Here is a 17,284-nt window from a genome sequence, read left to right on the forward strand (position 1 = left end):
CGTGAGCCATGGCCGCTGAGCCTGCGCGTCCGGAGCCTGTGCTCCGCAACGGGAGAGGCCACAACAGCGAGAGGCCCGCGTACCGCCAAAAAAAAAAAAAAGTGCCTTTGGTAAGTGGCAGTAGCAAATTACAAAATTACGTCCTATCTTTATGTGTGCTTAAGTGGGGAGGGGGTGTAGGAGGAAAACTAGAAGAGAGAAGGTTTTGTGGGATTTTTTGGTTTTGGAATTATGGGGTAAGACACTTTCTACTCTATTATTGTTCAGCAAAAAAGGAGTCAAGATGGAGCTGTAGAAACAACACTAGACTTGGAGTCAAAGTCCCAGCTCCCTCCCTTGCCCTCTTTAAAATCTTGAGCAAGTTCCTCAGTCTCAGCTCTAAAAAGGAAATATAATAACTAGCTATGAAGGTCTTTGTGAGTAGTAAATAAGATGAGAGAACTGGCTGAATGTAGGTTGAATAAAGGTGTCTGTGCGGTGACTCTTTCTTCCAATGTGGTAGAGGGATTGCAGTCCTGGCTCAGGAGTTAGATGTGCCATGGTCACTCCCATGTGCAGTGAATAGGGGACCTCAGAAAACGAGTTGTACAGCTGTCAGGTCTCCTCTGTGGATTTGTGTTTACTTATTTTACTGACCAGAATGGGGCTGGGGGGGAATGGAGTGGGTCAGCTTACAAAGAAGAAAGAATATGGTCTAGACTTCAGGGAAAGCTGGGAAGAGAGCTCTTACATCTTACTCTAAGATTAGCAGTAACTCTGGCCTCACATTCATGTTACTATGAGTCATGAAGATCGTTTTTAATATGATCTTTCAAAAAATTTTTCACAGAAATATAGACTCATAGAATATTAGAACTACAAAGGGTTCCCAGTTCAAGATGGCTGTCTGTCTACATATTTGTCTCTTCTCCCTTCCAAAATGTTACTAAATGATAAAAAAGGATTTTTTTTTTTTTTCTGATGAAGCCAACAAGAGGGGAGCTGTCCATGCATGAGAGATTTCAGCGGATTTCTGGGAAACAAAAATAGGTGGAGCAATGGTGACTGAAGAAGTAGGATGAGAAAATCTAGGTTCCCAGTGATGATGGAAAGGGAGTTGGTTATAGGAACAGGGAACAGGGAGAGATCGGCCCTAAAGAACCCTGGAGAACCAGGGCCCTGGAAATGCAGGCATGGAAATGAAAGGGTGGAAGTGAAAAGGATGAAAATGGGACGGCTGATGAAACTCTACATATTTCCTGTCATGTCCTTCATTTCTTCACCCCACTTTGAAAGAGACTATCCATCAGGGAAGCATCTTTCTATCAGTTAGAAAATCAGAGGATTTTTTTTTTTGAAAAAAAAAGCCCCAGAGCAAAGACCCCATATATTATGTCTGACTCCCTGCCAAGTCACCCTAAAACAAAGCTTCCAACTGCACAAGCCTGGCTCCTGTACCCAGAGCAAGACTGGCAGAGAGAAGCTGAGTGTGCAAATGCTAGCGCATTCATCTGCATTACCGTTAAATATGAATAGACAACGAAGGATGACGGCCAGACGTTTGAGCACATCCGTAAAACCTGCAAAGGGAAAGAGAAAGACCAAGATGAAATAAACAGAAAAATAACCCTAAAGGCAACAGAGAATTCAGGAGACAGGAGAGATCTTAAACAAAACAAAGCAAACTTTCTCAAATTTATATCCTTTAGAGAGATTTGAGAAGATATTGCATCCATAAAATAAGAACAGGATACTTGGATAAAGGAGACCAAGAAAAAGTTATTGGGAATTAAAAATAATATCCTAGAAATTAGAACCAGAAGACAGAGATGGAAACGAGAGAATATATGAGACATACAGAGGAAGAATCTAGGATGTGCAGGTTACTTACAAGGAAGGGGGGAAAAAATGGAGAAAAAGAAAACATCAAAGAAACAGTACAGAATTTTTTTCCAAAACAGAAAAGGATATCTGAGTTGCCTAGCATAATGAATGTAAAAAATATATGTATCCAGACACATCCTTATAAAAATTTAGGACATCGAGGATAAACAGCCTACAAGCTTCTAGAGAGAAAAAGCTGGTCACCTTTTTCAGGAATGAGCCTGGCATGAGCCACAGCAGGTGACAGAGGACGCAGAACAGTACCCTTGTCATTCTAAGGGAAAATGATTTTCAATATAGAAGTCTATACTCATCCAAATTATTAATTAAATGTGACATATTCAGACATTGCAAAGATTCAGGAAGTTTACCTCCCATGTACCAGTCCTTAGGAAGTTACTTGAGATTTCTCTAGTGAAATGAGGAAGTCATGAGAGTCTAGAAACAGGAGGGAAAAGCCAGAAGAATAATGAAGGTGAATCCTGGACTCTCAGGGAATTTGCTGGTGGTCCAGTGGTTAGGACTCAGCGCTTTCACTGCTGTGGGCCCAGGTTCAATCCCTGGTCAGGGAATCAAGATACCACAAGCCATGTGGCGGGACAATAAATAAATAAATAAAATATAAAAGTTAAAAAAAAATCCTTGACTGTCAAGCCTTGGAGCAGGAAGACTGAGGGTTCCAGTAAGAAGTTTTCTAGGGGGGGAAAAGAGTGGTGGGAGAAACTTGATACCATCTCTGGAAATTTGGAACAACCTAAAGAGGTGTTAACCTAACGGCAGACAAGAAAAAAGAAAGCAATTAGAAACCCCAGGGAAAAGAAGAGAAAAAAATCATGTACAAGGAGAGAGAACATGCCATCCCAGTACATATCCGCCACTTAGCTGTGCAGAGAGCAATATTTATATAATTATAATAATGTGAGCATTGGTGATTTTTTTTTTTTTTTTTGGCTATGTTGTGTCTTCGTTGCTGCATGCAGGCTTTCTTTTTAGTTGCAGCGAGTGGGGGCTACTCTTTGTTGTGGTGCACAGGCCTCTCATTAAGGTGGCTTCTCTTGTTTCAGAGCACAGGCTCTAGGTGCGAGGGCTTCAGTAGTTGTGGCCATGGGCTCAGTAGTTGTGGCTCGCGGGCTCTAGAGCACAGGCTCAGTAGTTGTGGCACATGGGCTTAGTTGCTCCGCGGCATGTGGGATCTTCCTGGACCAGGGCTTGAACCCATGTCCCCTGCATTGGCAGGCGGATTCTTAACACTGCACCGCCAGGGAAGCCCTGATTTTTAATTTAGAGTCAATGTACACTTGAAGGGAGGACTTATGGCTATAGACTAGACCTTTAACCCTGACAATGTAAAAAGTAAAGTTGATGGTTTGGAGGTGGGAGTGGAGAGGAGAGCTCAGCAAAGTGTGCAAATAGCCTTATCTTTAAATGTGTGGACACAAGGGATGTCTTAGTTGGTTAGAACTGAGATATAAGTATATGATATTATTTAAAGCTACAAATTTAACCAGTAGAGAAAGTGAAAATGACATAACCACATTGGTAAGAAAGGGAGATACCCAGAAGAGTACAGCTGAGCTAAATCCCGTGTATTAAAGGAATCAATAATCATGCTTTAAATTGATTGAACAAGAAATAGCAGATGAGTATATTATTTAGAGACTAAAAGAAGCAAAATATTGGAAGAATTAAATGATTTTAAAATGGTTTCCTCTGAAGAACAGAACTAAGAGAATAGTGAGTCAGGAGACTATCGCTTTTTACTATAGCCGTGTTTTATCCTCCTCTTTTTTACTACTTTTAAAAAGGGAAGCAGAGAGAGCAAGAGAGAGGAAGGAAGGAAGGAAGGAAGGGAGAAAGGAGGAAAGAAAGAACTGTAAGGATCCTGACAGATCATAATACAACCTACTTGGAGATTCCAGATGGACATAGACGTTTTTAAGACCTGGGAATTACACCCATACCTTCTGATGTTAATATAAATTGTGTGTGTGACTCTGTGTGTGTACATATTTAATATTTTATTTAGAAAATAAAATATTTTTATTTTCTAAATTTTTTTATTGAAAAATAATTTCAAGCTTACAGAAAAGTTTCAAGACTAAGAATATTACAAAGAACACTTGTATATTCCACACCCAGATTCACCCCTGTCAACATTTCACTCTATTTGCGTCATCATTTGCCCCTCGCCAAGCCCGTGTGTTCCCTAAACCTCTGGAGCATTGCAGACATCAGGACCCTTTACCCCTAAATACTTGAGTGTGTATTTTGTAAGAATAGGCAGGAATATGCTCTTACATAACCACAGCAAATTTAACATTGACACAAAACTTTAATCTACCAATGAGATTTAATCTGCAAATACCATCTTTTCCTACTGTAAACTCCCTCCCTTCAGAGTCCGTTTTACCATGTGCCTTTTTCCTTTTCTCCTCCACTTCAGTCTTCTGCTGTCACCTTTATTCTCTCTACTTGTTTTTGCTTTCGGTTTGAAGTCTTTTGTTCTATAATTATTTGAATGATTCCTGGAGCTTAAAGAACAGACAAAGATACACACTTAGATTCTGTTTTGGGGAGAGTTTTTGGTTCCTTTGCCTTTCCAAAAATCACTGGCACTGTTGTTTGACTCTTTGACCCTCCTTTTGAAACATGAATTGTATAGATATGTTTCTGAGAGTTTAACAGCTGTTTTTCTTTTCTGTCTTTTTCCACTCTGGTTTATAGTTTGAAAAATTACCGGAAGGCCCTATCCCTCCATCCACACCGAAGTTTGCATATGGAAAAGTTGGTCTGAAAAAGGTAAGAAAAAACAAAATGACAGAAACATTGAGAGTGGAATTCAGCAATCGTGAGTGAAAGTGTTATGCTGGGGAATCGGTTCGTTATTTTTCTGTGAACTTGTTTTCTGTGAGACTGATGGGGTGGATGATGTTTCTGGGAAAACAGGGACACGGGAGGTGAGAGACTCTGTGTGCATGTTGACAGGGTGAGCACGTGGGGCACGAGCGGGCATTCTTAGATCATTTTGGTTCCATTATCCATGTCAAAAGCAGTACTAGGAGCCCTTGTGGGAATAACGTGCACCTTATTGTTATGGCTGGTGATGTTCTCTTCTATAATTCACCTTTCTCAGAGGGGGTTCTCAAAAGGCACAGGCATTAACCCTCAATTATACACTCCCCTCCATCTCAAAATTATGTCCTCGTGGCTTATATGGTAATTGGGACATCAGGGGGGAAAGCTAGAAATGAATCATAAATATGAGTGAAGACCATTTTATTCTAGGGAAAGAGACAAAGAAGCGAGGTTTCATTTGATAGGAGTGACGTAGCCCAAATCAATTTGTTTTGACCATCTGTGTCTTCAGGTTTTCCCCTCTGATAATCCCTAACTCCTACATGGGTTAACTCACAAGGAAAAAAAAGTTACATATTTCTTAAGAATCTTGATAATTCTAAAATAGCATCATAAGTTTTTATCTTTAAACAAAATACCAAACATGATTGTATAATTTTTCCATTCATGAAGCCCTTTGATGTATCATTGGTTGGTTGAGCTCTTGTAACATTTTCCACCTAGTGTCGGATAGGTGTGTTATGATCTACAAAGCATGTGGTCTCTCTGCCTGATAGGAATCTTGCTTTAGATTAACCAAACTTTAATCACACTTGTAAAGGGAGTATCTTCTACTTGTTCATTGCTACTACTACTTAAGGAAAGGGTTGGTTTGAGTCTTTTTAAAAAATTTTTTAATTTTTGGCTGTGCTGGGTCTTCATTGATGCGTATGGGCTTTCTCTAGTTGTGGCGAGCAGGGGCTACTCTTCGTTGCGGAGCATGACCTTCTCATTGTGGTGGCTTCTCTTGTTGCAGAGCACGGGCTCTAGGGTGCATGGGCTTCAGTAGTTGTGGCGCACGGGCTTAGTTGCTCTGCGGCATGTGGGATCTTCCCGGACCAGGGATCAGACCTGTGTCCCCTGCATTAGCAGGCGATTCTTTTTTTTTGAGGTACGCAGGCCTCTCACTGTTGTGGCCTCTCCCGTTGCAGAGCACAGGCTCCGGACACGCAGGCTCAGCGGCCACGGCTCACGGGCCTAACTGCTCTGCGGCACGTGGGATCTTCCCAGACTGGGGCACGAACCCGTGTCCCCTGCATCGGCAGGCGGACTCTCAACCACTGCGCCACCAGGGAAGCCCTTGGCAGGCGATTCTTAACCACTGTGCCACCAGGGAAGTCCCGATTTATGTCTTTACAGAGCTGTGAAAATTTTATTTTTATGCAATAGAAAATAATTGCAAATGTTTCAAACAACAATATTGCTAAAACATAGCTACCTTAGTACCAGAGCACATTTTGTTTACCAGGAAGGAAAATTGTGAGACCAGAAACTAAATATATACAATTGAAGATAGCAAATAACTAAATGAAGTTTAAGTAGAACATAGTTATATAGGATAAAAGCTTTCACCATGAGTTGAGTTCCTTTAGTTGTCCAAGTGGGAGAGCACCCACTCAGCTGAATTGATGGATTCCTGACTGGGGCTTCCCTGGTGGCGCAGTGGTTGAGAGTCCGCCTGTCGATGCAGGGGACGTGGGTTCGTGCCCCGGTCTGGGAAGATCCCACATGCTGCGGAACGGCTGGGCCCTTGAGCCACGGCCGCTGAGCCTGCACGTCCAGAGCCTGTGCTCCGCAACGGGAGAGGCCACAGCAGTGAGAGGCCTGCATACCAAAAAAAAAAAAATTCCTGACCAGTATCGTATTAGGGAAAGCCCTGGGTTTGGAGCCAAACCTAACTGCAAATCCTGTCTGTGCCTTGATTCAAGTGAGCTGCTCTGAGCCCCATTTCTTCTTTACTAAAAAGGGACCATAATGCCTGCTTTTCCCGGTGTTGTGAGGATTCAGTGAGGTATGCGGGTAAAGTGATGTCTCCCCTGGAGGCAGCCAGAGCTCATAGCCATTATCATTGTTGTTATTGCATCAGAATAAACACCATGAGCTGCAAGAATACACAATTATAAGTATGAATTGAGTGTCTACCTTGTGCTGGCATTGGAGGTAAGCTCAGTACAGACCCTGCCCTTAAGGAGCTGACGGTCAGCAAGGACAGCAGTGGTATAAACAACTGGAAAGTGATACAGGCGTGGGAAACATGCCGCAGACCAATTCAGAGGAGGGCACAGTCGGAGCTACTTCATTGGGAGTGGTGGGAAGGCTTTACGGAGCTTTGGTTTTCATGCATTTTAAGGGCCTTTCATATACAGCAGGTTGTGTTTGCAGATAGGTATGTTTGAAACTATTTTTAAGTTTATCATCTGTTAATTTTCATCCAGAGTTAAGGAATAGATGGAATTGATTGAAGGTGACTGGGGGACAGCACTAAGTAGAATTTGAACCATTTCAATTTATTTAGGGGTTGGTCAATGACGTTATTCTCAACTGTGATTACCAGGGAGGGGTAACAGTGAGTGAATGCCGCTTTTGTTTCTTTTCAGTTAAAGACAGTGGAGGAAGCTCTCGACATTCTGTGTCCCTCTGGACCCGTAAAAAGCGTTTATCCCTTGACATTTATCCAGGTGAAACAGGTAGGCCTTCAAAGGTAATGCTTCACCTTTTTTCTACTTGCAAAAATGTGCTTTCTGCACTGCCTGTTCTGAACACAGAGACCAAAACGGTAAGTAGATAAATCAGACCCCACATAAATTAACCATGGATCTCCACGCTCTCTTTAGTTCTAAGTACTACATGGTGAGCTGATCTTTCCTGTGTTTTCCCCCCATTTCTTATTATCAGATAGGTCGTAGCTCAACCTGCTTCAGCATAATTCTGTACAAGCTATAAATTGAGTATATTTAGGACATAATTAATCTTTCGTATAAGGTATCAGAGGAAAACCACTATTTTATTACTCAAAAAAGACAATTATTTGTCCTTAGCTCAAAGGTAGAAGGACTGTGTTCTTAATAGATTAGGTTATTAGAGATTCTTTTTCCTGCTTTTGAAGAGAACAAGAACAGTACATCGTGTGTGTGTGTGTGTGTGTGTGTGTGTGTGTGTGTGTGTGTGTTTATTCTCCAGGCCACAGCCCCATCTTTATTGTAAAAGTTTTCCCCAACTTTTTATTTTGGAAAACTTGCCAGAATAGTACAACAAACACCCGTAGAGCTTTCACCTGGATTTACCAAGTGTTAACAGTTACTTCACTTGCTTTATCTTTCTCTGTGTGTATACGCAGTCAACTGCTTTTTTTTTCAGCAGTTTGAGGTAGTTGTCAACATCATGACACTTCACCTTTAAATATTACAGCATATATTTTTTAAAAGGACATTATCCTACACGACCATAAATAATGATCACCCTTAAGAAATTTAGCATTGGGACTTCCCTGGTGGCACAGTGGTTAAGAATCCACCTGCCAATGCAGGGGACACGGGTTCTAGCCCTGGTCAAGGAAGATCCCACGTGCCACGGAGCAACTAACCCCGCGAGCCACAACTACTGAGCCCGTGTGCCTAGAGCCTGTGCTCCGCAACGAGAAGCCACCGCAACGAGAAGTCCGCGCACTGCAACAGAGAGTAGCCCCAGCTCGCCACGACTAGAGAAAGCCCGTGCAGCAACGAAGACCCAATGCAGCCAAAATTTTTTAAAAAATAAATAAATAAATCGATTTTTAAAAAAAGAAAGAAATTGAGCATTGATACAATCTTATTATCTAATACACATTCCAAAGTCAGGTAGCCCTGGTCATTACAATGGTGTCCTTTATAACTTAACTTTTTTTCAGTCCAGTTTCCAGTTCATGATCACACATTGTCTTCTTTCAGTCCAGTTTCCAGTTCATGATCACACATTGTCTTCTTTCATCTGAAACGGTTCCTGAGTCTTTTTTTCTTTCTCTCATGACATGGACATGTCTGAAGAGGTCAGCCCAGTTTTGTATACGGCCCCTCACTGGTTAGATTCAGTGAAACATTTTTGGCGCAAATGTGACAGCGGTGATGTGTTCTTCTCAGGGCACCATTTCAGGATGCCCATGCCCATTTGCCTTTGGTTCAATGTTCAGTTTGATCACTTAGGATCTCAGCCCTGTTTTTTGAAATGGAAAGTTATCTCGGCCCTCCTTTCTGACTTCCCGGAGAGATCACCTTCTCGAGGGAATAATAGCACATCTGATCTCACTTTAACGTATTTTGCCTCCAGTTACTATTGTTATACTTGTGATTTCACTCCAACTGCACTGCTTTGTGATAAATAAAAATGAATAATTAAGCTCCCCACCCCACACTTTTTCATTAGGGTTGGGTAGGTTCTTTCTCTGGTTCTAACACACACTGACTGTACGTCCACGTCTTCATCTACCTGTCTTCTCCACCTAGTAGGGTCTGAGCACATCAGACAAGACACGACACAGAGCAGTAGGAACCTGGGAAGTGAATCCCAGGTTCACGTGTAGACACCGGCAGCCCTTGTTCTTCCTCAGACCCCTTCTGCTCTCTCATCTTTGGCCAAGGCAGTGCTCTCAGATCGGGTGGGGCTCCTGGGCCCTGGCTGTTTCAGATCTGAGACAAGCCCATAGAAGATTTATTTCCAGCAAACCCTTTGGCGGGCACAGCTGCAGGGATTGGGGTGCAGCCCTGGTACCCCTGCAGCTGCCCCCCACCCCATCCCCAGAGGCCTCAGCTTTGCCTTTGCAGGGAGCATCTCAGCTTCTGCTCCCCTCCTGGAAACCCCTGGCTAAGTTTTCCTCGGCCTCTGAGTTAGGACTCACCACTTTGGTACTTTCAAAAGATAAAAACAAGAGAGAGATGGAGATTTGGAGTCTGGGAGGGAGGCATCCTTGCACTTGAAGGTTTGGCTGGCGACAGCAATAGCATTTCTTGAGTTCAGCACTTTCCTGCAACACAGGAACATGTGTTAGCGTTTTCCTTCCACTCCTGCAAGGCATCTCTCCACTTACCTGGGGTGCACTTTCTTTTGGGGCCCGAGGAGTAGGGAACTTTGTCTCTGTTCCCTGCTGGATTTCCATTTGGACTCTCTTGTATGACTCAGAATTTATCCACCTCCCCCAGCTAATGGCCACAGCAGGAAGCCACGAACCGAGGCTGACTGTTGGGGCCTTCCTTTCGGACCAGGGATCCCAGCTCTCAAAGTACTTACTGACTTAGCGACAGGTTACACCCCCATCTCTGTCGGTTTCCCTCGTGCCTCCACTTTAAACAGTTTCTGATTGACTCTTGTTTTGTATGTTAGAGCGGATTTGGCCCAAGGATCTGGAGAATGTTTTACCGAGCATTCTGTTGCCATTTGCCTTTTGTTGTTGTTGTCTTTGGTTCTGGTTTTTTTGGTTTTTTTTTTTTGCGGTACGCGGGCCTCTCACTGTTGTGGCCTCTCCCGTTGCGGAGCACAGGCTCCGGACGCGCAGGCTCAGCGGCCATGGCTCACGGGCCCAGCCGCTCCGCGGCACGCGGGATCCTCCCAGACCGGGGCACGAACCCATGTCCCCTGCATCGGCAGGCGGACTCTCAACCACTGCACCACCAGGGAAGCCCGCGGTTCTGGTTTTTGAGGTAACAGAAATAACTTTGGGATATACAGGATGGGATCCCCCTGAGTGATTCTGGGCAAATCACTTAACACATTCCAGGGCCCAGTTCCCTCTTGTGGGAGGGGAGGTGACGTTTGACAAAACACTCTTCAGGCTTCCTTGCAGTTCGCTGCTGTGATAGTTTTATTCTATGACCCGAAGATGAAGCCGGTTCCCTTCTCTCAGATGGAATTTTTGCCGAGGCTGGGGAAGCATTTCATTCCTCTGGTTTTAGAAATGTCACTTTCACACAGATCGAGGGTGACCAAGTTCTCCTAACGTGAATGGCAAGAGTGATGTCTTTTTCTTGCATCCTTCTCTAACCAGTACTTTGGGTTTGTGCTGTACCGAACAACACTTCCTCAAGACTGCAGCGACCCAACACCCCTCTCTTCGCCCTTCAATGGTGTCCATGATCGGGCCTACGTCTCTGTGGATGGGGTAAGAATTCTCTCTGTACTTGTGGGTCTGCCCCCACGAGAGAGGGGGTTTGTGGGTTGCACTTGGTAACATGACAGTCAAGGCCGTTGCTGCCTTTCCATCCTCAGGCTCTACCCCTCCTCGTGATGCCCCTTAGCTCCGCCCCTTGCTTGCTGAGGTAGCCTCACCTGTGCTCTGTCTACCTGAGATACACCCCCTCACCCATCCGAACCGCAGGACTGTGCTTAAGGCCCCACCTCCTCGGAAAGCTTCCTGGTTGCCCCAAATCCAGGGCCATCCCCTCTGATTGACCATGTGTGTCACCCATGTCTTCTTTGCTCCTGGAGGGCAGGGTCCGTTTGTACACCCCGGATGACTCATGTAACTGTGGGTCTTCATTACATGAGAAATTATATTCTGTCAGCTTGTTCCTGATAATTAGAGCAAAAAGACACAAAGGCTTTGGTTTTGTAGCAAAGTAAAAATAACATTTTAGGATTTCCCTTCCTCTCACTGAAACAATCATGTGAAAAAAAACACACGAAGAGATTTTTCCTAACCAAGAAAACTTGTTCAGAAAATTTTAAATGAAAGTATTTCCATTCTGTTGTCATTCGCGGCTTTAATTTCAGCGGCAGCAAGTGTCTAAGACATTATGTGTATACTGGCAGCAGTTCCTAAAATTTCAGTCTGGGGGTTGTCTTAGTGAATTACGGTCATTTTTTTTTTTTAATCTTGCATTTAACAAAACTAGGAATATGTTGCTGCTAAAATACCTGTTGTTTCCCCTCATTTTATTATTTCATCTTTGTGGTTAATGCACCATGTCAGGTATTTTGAAGTGAGACTATTCCACCCAACTCACTGATTTTATCTCGTTTGTCTGATTTTGTCTCCTCTCTCCATGTTGTTTAGAAGCTACTTTTTGTGACTGCCTTTTTGCTGTGAGAACGTGAAGAGGTTCCTGTACTAGGAATCTTCCCCTGGAATTTTTGCCTCTATCCCCTTTCTGTTAAAAATAGATACACGGGCTACTCAACACTCTGTTATAACCTATATGGGAAAAGAATATGAAAAAGAATACATACGTATGTATGTATAACTGAACCACTTTGCTGTATACCTAAAACGAACACAATGTTGTAAATCAACTACACCCCAATACAAAATAAAAATTTAATTTAAAAAATAAAGGACTTTCCTGGTGGTCCAGTGGTTAGGACTCCGAGCTTCCACTGCAGCGGGCGCAGGTTCGATCCCTGGTCAGGGAACCAAGATCCCACATGCCGTGCAGTGGGGCCAAAATATTAAAAAAATAATAATAAGATAAAAATAAAAAATAACAATAAATACAAAATTTAAAAATAGAAATAGATGCACAACAAAACATCCCAGAGCTAGGGAAACCAGCCTTGCCCCTTCCTTGCTGGGAGCTGAGTCTGCTGACCTTCTTGTGTAGAAAGCAGTGATTTCTGGAACGTGGGCATCTGGCCAGTAACTTGGGCAAAGGAGCCATCAGAGCATTTCCTCCCAAGTCTGGTGACACTTCCAGGCAGGAAAACGAGTGCTGAACTAACTGAGCGGGCTGCCTCTCTGCTGACCCTCCCACCCTAGTTAACTCTCATTTGGCATTGAACTGACAGGTCCCCCACGGAGTCCTTGAGCGAAATATTGTGATCACCCTGAACATAACAGGGAAAGCTGGAGCCACCCTGGACCTCCTGGTGGAGAACATGGGGCGTGTGAACTACGGCAATTCTATCAACGATTTTAAGGTAGGCGTAGCTTCCCTGTAGGAGTGAGGTTCAAAGGTTGACCTGTGCCTAAGCCACTAGAGAAGTTTCTGTAAATGCATTTAAAAACTCTCCCACATACACTCTTTACCTCCAGCCCTGTTCACATAGAAGTAATTTTTAAAAGCACACCCACCTTTCCGTATTTGATGAGTGAACCTACCCTGATTTGTTTTGCAACCTAGAAGTTGGGTTATTTTGAAGAACTGTTTTCCTCTGCAGGTGATGAGAAAGTTGAGCTTTGCAAACAGAAGCCTTCCTTTGCGTTTGAATTCAGTCATCCTTTAGTAAGAAACAGGAGGAGAAAGCCACTGCACCATGCTTTTCCTTTGCTTAAAAAACCCACTGAGGTCGCAAAAGGCACGCCCTTGCCAACAAAGCCAGCTTAGCATTCGGTCTGCTCTGTTTTATGGATGTGGATGAACCAGGACAAACTCTTGAATTGCAGAGAACCTTCCCCTTGGTGCACTGCCTCTCACTTCTGTTGGTTAGTCTGTGCCTAGGTGTCTAGTGCAAATACATTTTTCTAATGTACATTTTGAGAGCATTATTCAGCAAACATTTGTGCAGTTCATAGTCTGTGCACATGCTCCGTGAGGCGCTTTGGGGGATGCAAGGATGTTGAGATATGGACGACCCCGTGGGTAGCTCACCATCTGCTAGAAGAGGGAAGTCTTCACTGAGGGAATGATGGTACCACCCACTCTAGGAGAGGACAGGTGTCTGGGGCTATTCCCTGACCCTCCTGGTGACACCTCGGAGGCAAGGCAGTGACACTCTTAGGGAATAGCTATACAGGGGCCACTTTTGTCTCCAGTAGAAATGTCCCTGTTACAGTCCTTGTGCTCAGGCTGTAATTAGTGGCCTTCCTGCTTGGCTGTCACAGGCCATGCTGACCTATAGAGTGATGGGGACTCTTATGAGGTGTCTAAGTCCCCAGGACCTGGCACCCAGCTGCCTTGTTAATGCCTATTGAATTACTAATTGGACAATTGAGGCTTGATATTGAGAAGTGTCCTGGGACTAATTTGGGATCCCACTGGGTTGGAGAAGTTCCCCTCATAAAAGGCTGGGAAGAGGGACTTCCCTGGTGGCACAGTGGTTAAGAACTTGCCTGCCAATGCAGAGGACACAGGTTTGAGCCCTGATCCGGGAAGATCCCACATGCTGTGGACCAACTTACCCGTGTACCACAACTGCTGAGCCTGCGCTCTAGAGCCCGTGAGCCACAACTACTGAGCCCACGTGCCACAACTACTGAGCCCACGTGCCACAACTACTGAAGCCCGTGCACCTAGAGCCCGTGCTTCGCAATAAGAGAAGCCACCACAGTGAGAAGCCTGCACACCACAATGAAAAGTAGCCCCCGCTCCCTGCAACTAGAGAGAGCCTGTGCACAGCAATGAAGACCCAACACAGCCAATAATTAATTAATTTTTTAAAAGGCTGGGAAGAGAAAGCCAGATAAACCATGAGCAAAGGCTTCGATGCAGTGGCTGGTGTCTTGGACACCCCAGGCCCCTGCCCCTGCTGGACAAATAGAGCAACTTCAGAATGTGAGTCTGAGGCTCCCTATCATCATCACGGCCCTTTCTATCCTTTTACAGTGGGCTGGATGTTCTTTTGCATCCCCCCCGCCACTCACTCTCTCATCCTCAAATTCCATCATTTCCTCCATTCTAGCAGTGTCTCTGAACCAAACACTGAAGATTGGGGATTTGGGATCAAAAGCTCTGGCCTCAAGCCAGATCTGTCCCTTTGATGTACACACCGTTTGAGTCTGCATATACTGTTTGTGTTTCATATCCCAGTTTGCTTTTCCCAGGAATTCAGGGCTGGAACACAGAGTCACTTCAAGCCAACCTCCACCCCCACCCCCAGCTCATTGCTCTGTTTCTCCTTTACAGGGTCTTATTTCTAACCTGACTCTTGATTCCAATATCCTCACCAACTGGGAGATCTTCCCACTGGACATGGAGGATGCAGTACGCAGCCACCTGGGGACCTGGGATGGCCATGACAGCGGCTGTGCCCACAGCCCATCTGACTACACACTCCCGGCCTTTTATGTGGCTAATTTCTCTATTCCCAGTGGGATCCCAGACTTGCCCCAGGACACCTTTATCCAGTTTTCCGGATGGACCAAGGTATGTGTCTTCATGGGAAGTGTTTGAATTCAGGCCTCAGACATCTGGTTTTCAGTCTCTGATTGAGAATCAAAAAGAGCTGCTAATGGGATGCTGTGTGAGTCTGAGAGTGGAGGGTTTTCTTTGGAAGTTTACCCATTTCTCAGGAGCAGGACCATGGCAGATCTTTGAAGATGCAATGGTCAGCATGAAGGTACACCATCTACCCCATTTTCATTGACTGACAACTTCCTTTAGAAACTTCCTCCTTCCTCTAAGAAAAATCATAGTCCCCTTGGAAAGTGCCTAGGAGGAGCCCTTCTTCTTTATCCTGAAGAAAATCTGGCCCAGGCAAAGGGGTGAATATCTGGGGAACCTGCTTTCTCTTGTTCATGCCTAACTCTATACTCTCAGAACACCCCCACCTCCGTGTGAAAGTGCCCCTGTGCCCTGGGGGCATCCACCACTGTCTGTACCATCCTCAGCTCTCCCTTGGCCACTTTACTGCCTGCTCACTCTCCTTTATTCTTTGAAGACATCAGCATGTCTTCTTTCACCATTGTCTTCTCCACTTCCAAGTCCTGTTTTCATCCTAGATGCCCTTATCATGACTCAGTTATTCATTCAACAAATATTTAGTGGCCACTGTTACCAAGAGTGAGTCCAGTTGCTTGCTGCTCTAAAGCCAAATAAAGAGGCAAGGTTGGTGGAAAGGATAGTTTGCTTTATTTTGGTTGCCAGCAATTGGGGGTGGGGAGGACAGACTCCCGCCCAAAGGCTGACTCCCCCCTGCCCCCAATCAGCAGGCAAGAGCTTTTATAGGTGGACGGAGGGGGCTACATATAGAAACAGCACAGTCAGCCTGACAGTCATATTGAAATTGGTCCTGTGGTGGTCTGACCACCTTCATCTTGATTGTTTTAAGTACAGTTAATCTTCAGCTCCAGGGTCAGTTTGTTACCATTTCCTTGAGGCCAATTCTCTGAATTGTGGCAGCTTATGTGATGGCTACAGTCTGGTCCTCGTGTAGTTAACTTCTTCCACCTGGTGGGGGTTTCAGTATCTATAAGACAGCTCACAGAACATGGCTCAGAATATTATCTATAGCCCTTGAGGAGGAATTAAAGTCCTTGACTTTGCTTAATGACTAAACTATTAATGTTTTGTCCTATTTGATTGTTTTCCTTTGCTTCTGTATTTTCCCACTTCTCTCATTAAACCTATCCTTTGGCTAAAGTTTTTCTACAAGACAAAAGGCAGATGGAGGACATGGCGGGGGGGGGGGGGGGGTGGGGGGGGTGGGGGGGGAAGGACAATAGGGTCCTGCTCCATTTCAATCCCCCTTTTCCTTTGATACTCCCCAGTCTTGATGAGGGACAGGTATAGAACAAGAAAGGGAATAAAGTTTTGGATAGAGAGATTAATCATAAACTTAGCAGAGGAACTTGGTTTTAGTTCCATTTCTGTTCCATTTTCCCCCAAATCTTTGAGGGAATGGGGTGACAACTGTTCTGGCTACTTCCTGCTGAAATGGGGCCTAGTCCTGCCTAATTTGGGGAATGGACACAGAGTTGGAAATAATTTCATGTTCCAAGCTTAGCATCAATATTTTGTATTATGAAAACATTGCCTCTGTCTTTGATTGCCTTGTCATAGTACCTGGACAAACATTTGAAAATTAGTAGACATATTGCAATGAGGATAATAATCAAAATGTTTTTTTTTTAAAGATCAGCTTTTTAAATAAATTTATTCATTTTATTTATTTACTTTTGGCTGCTTTGGTTCTTTGTTGCTGTGCACAGCTTTCTCTAGTTGCAGCAAGTGGGGGCTGCTCTTCGTTGTGGTGCACAGGTTTCTTATTGCGGTGGCTTCTCTTGTGGCAGAGCACGGGCTCTAAGCGTGCAGGCTTCAGTAGTTGTGGCATGCGGGCTCAGTAGTTGTGGCTCGCAGGCTCCAGAGCACAGGCTCAGTAGTTGTGACCCACGGGCTTAGTTGCTCCGTGGCATGTGGGATCTTCCCAGACCAGGGCTCGAACCTGTGTCCCCTGCATTGGCAGGCAGATTCTTAACCACTGCACCACCAGGGAAGCCCCAAAACGTATTTTTGTACTATTCTCTGAATGTATTTTTTTCCTTAATGGTTAAAGTGGATGTACAGTGTATGTTTAATAGGCCATAAACAGGCTGTTTGGTTAGCCTAAAGTTCAAATTAAATCAGGTATAAGACAGAATGACTTCCCCATACCTCAATATGTGAAATTTCTTCTATCATTTTCCCCTTTCAATTGTAAATAGAAAACATTGATAATCAATGTATTTTTCCAAGTTGCCATAGTGGCTCAGTTGCCATAGTGGCTCAGTTGCCTACTCTGGGTCCATTCATGTCCCTCAGTGCTAGACCCACTTTTTGTTTATATATTTGTCTAGTCATCTACATTGGGGGAAAACTAATCAGACATAACAAACAAGTACAGAAAAGTCTGTTGATGGGGAAACAGT

At 44.3% G+C, this 17,284-nt stretch overlaps 1 protein-coding gene across 2 annotated transcripts in view; it reads left to right on the forward strand.

Annotated features, from left to right (window-relative positions):
• The window catches only part of GLB1 (galactosidase beta 1), a 96,739-nt gene that overhangs the window by 59,676 nt on the left and 19,779 nt on the right, over positions 1-17,284 (forward strand). For both annotated transcript variants that reach the window (XM_082849102.1, XM_082849103.1), the window contains 5 exons: positions 4,588-4,662; positions 7,356-7,445; positions 10,772-10,885; positions 12,508-12,639; positions 14,565-14,804. In XM_082849102.1, the coding sequence (XP_082705228.1) occupies positions 4,588-4,662; positions 7,356-7,445; positions 10,772-10,885; positions 12,508-12,639; positions 14,565-14,804 (651 nt within the window). The remainder of the gene's footprint in view (positions 1-4,587; positions 4,663-7,355; positions 7,446-10,771; positions 10,886-12,507; positions 12,640-14,564; positions 14,805-17,284) is intronic.

This window comes from Leucopleurus acutus, assembly GCF_964270905.1.
Source record: "Leucopleurus acutus genome assembly, chromosome: 10".
In the NCBI taxonomy this organism is placed as follows: domain Eukaryota; kingdom Metazoa; phylum Chordata; class Mammalia; order Artiodactyla; family Delphinidae; genus Leucopleurus; species Leucopleurus acutus.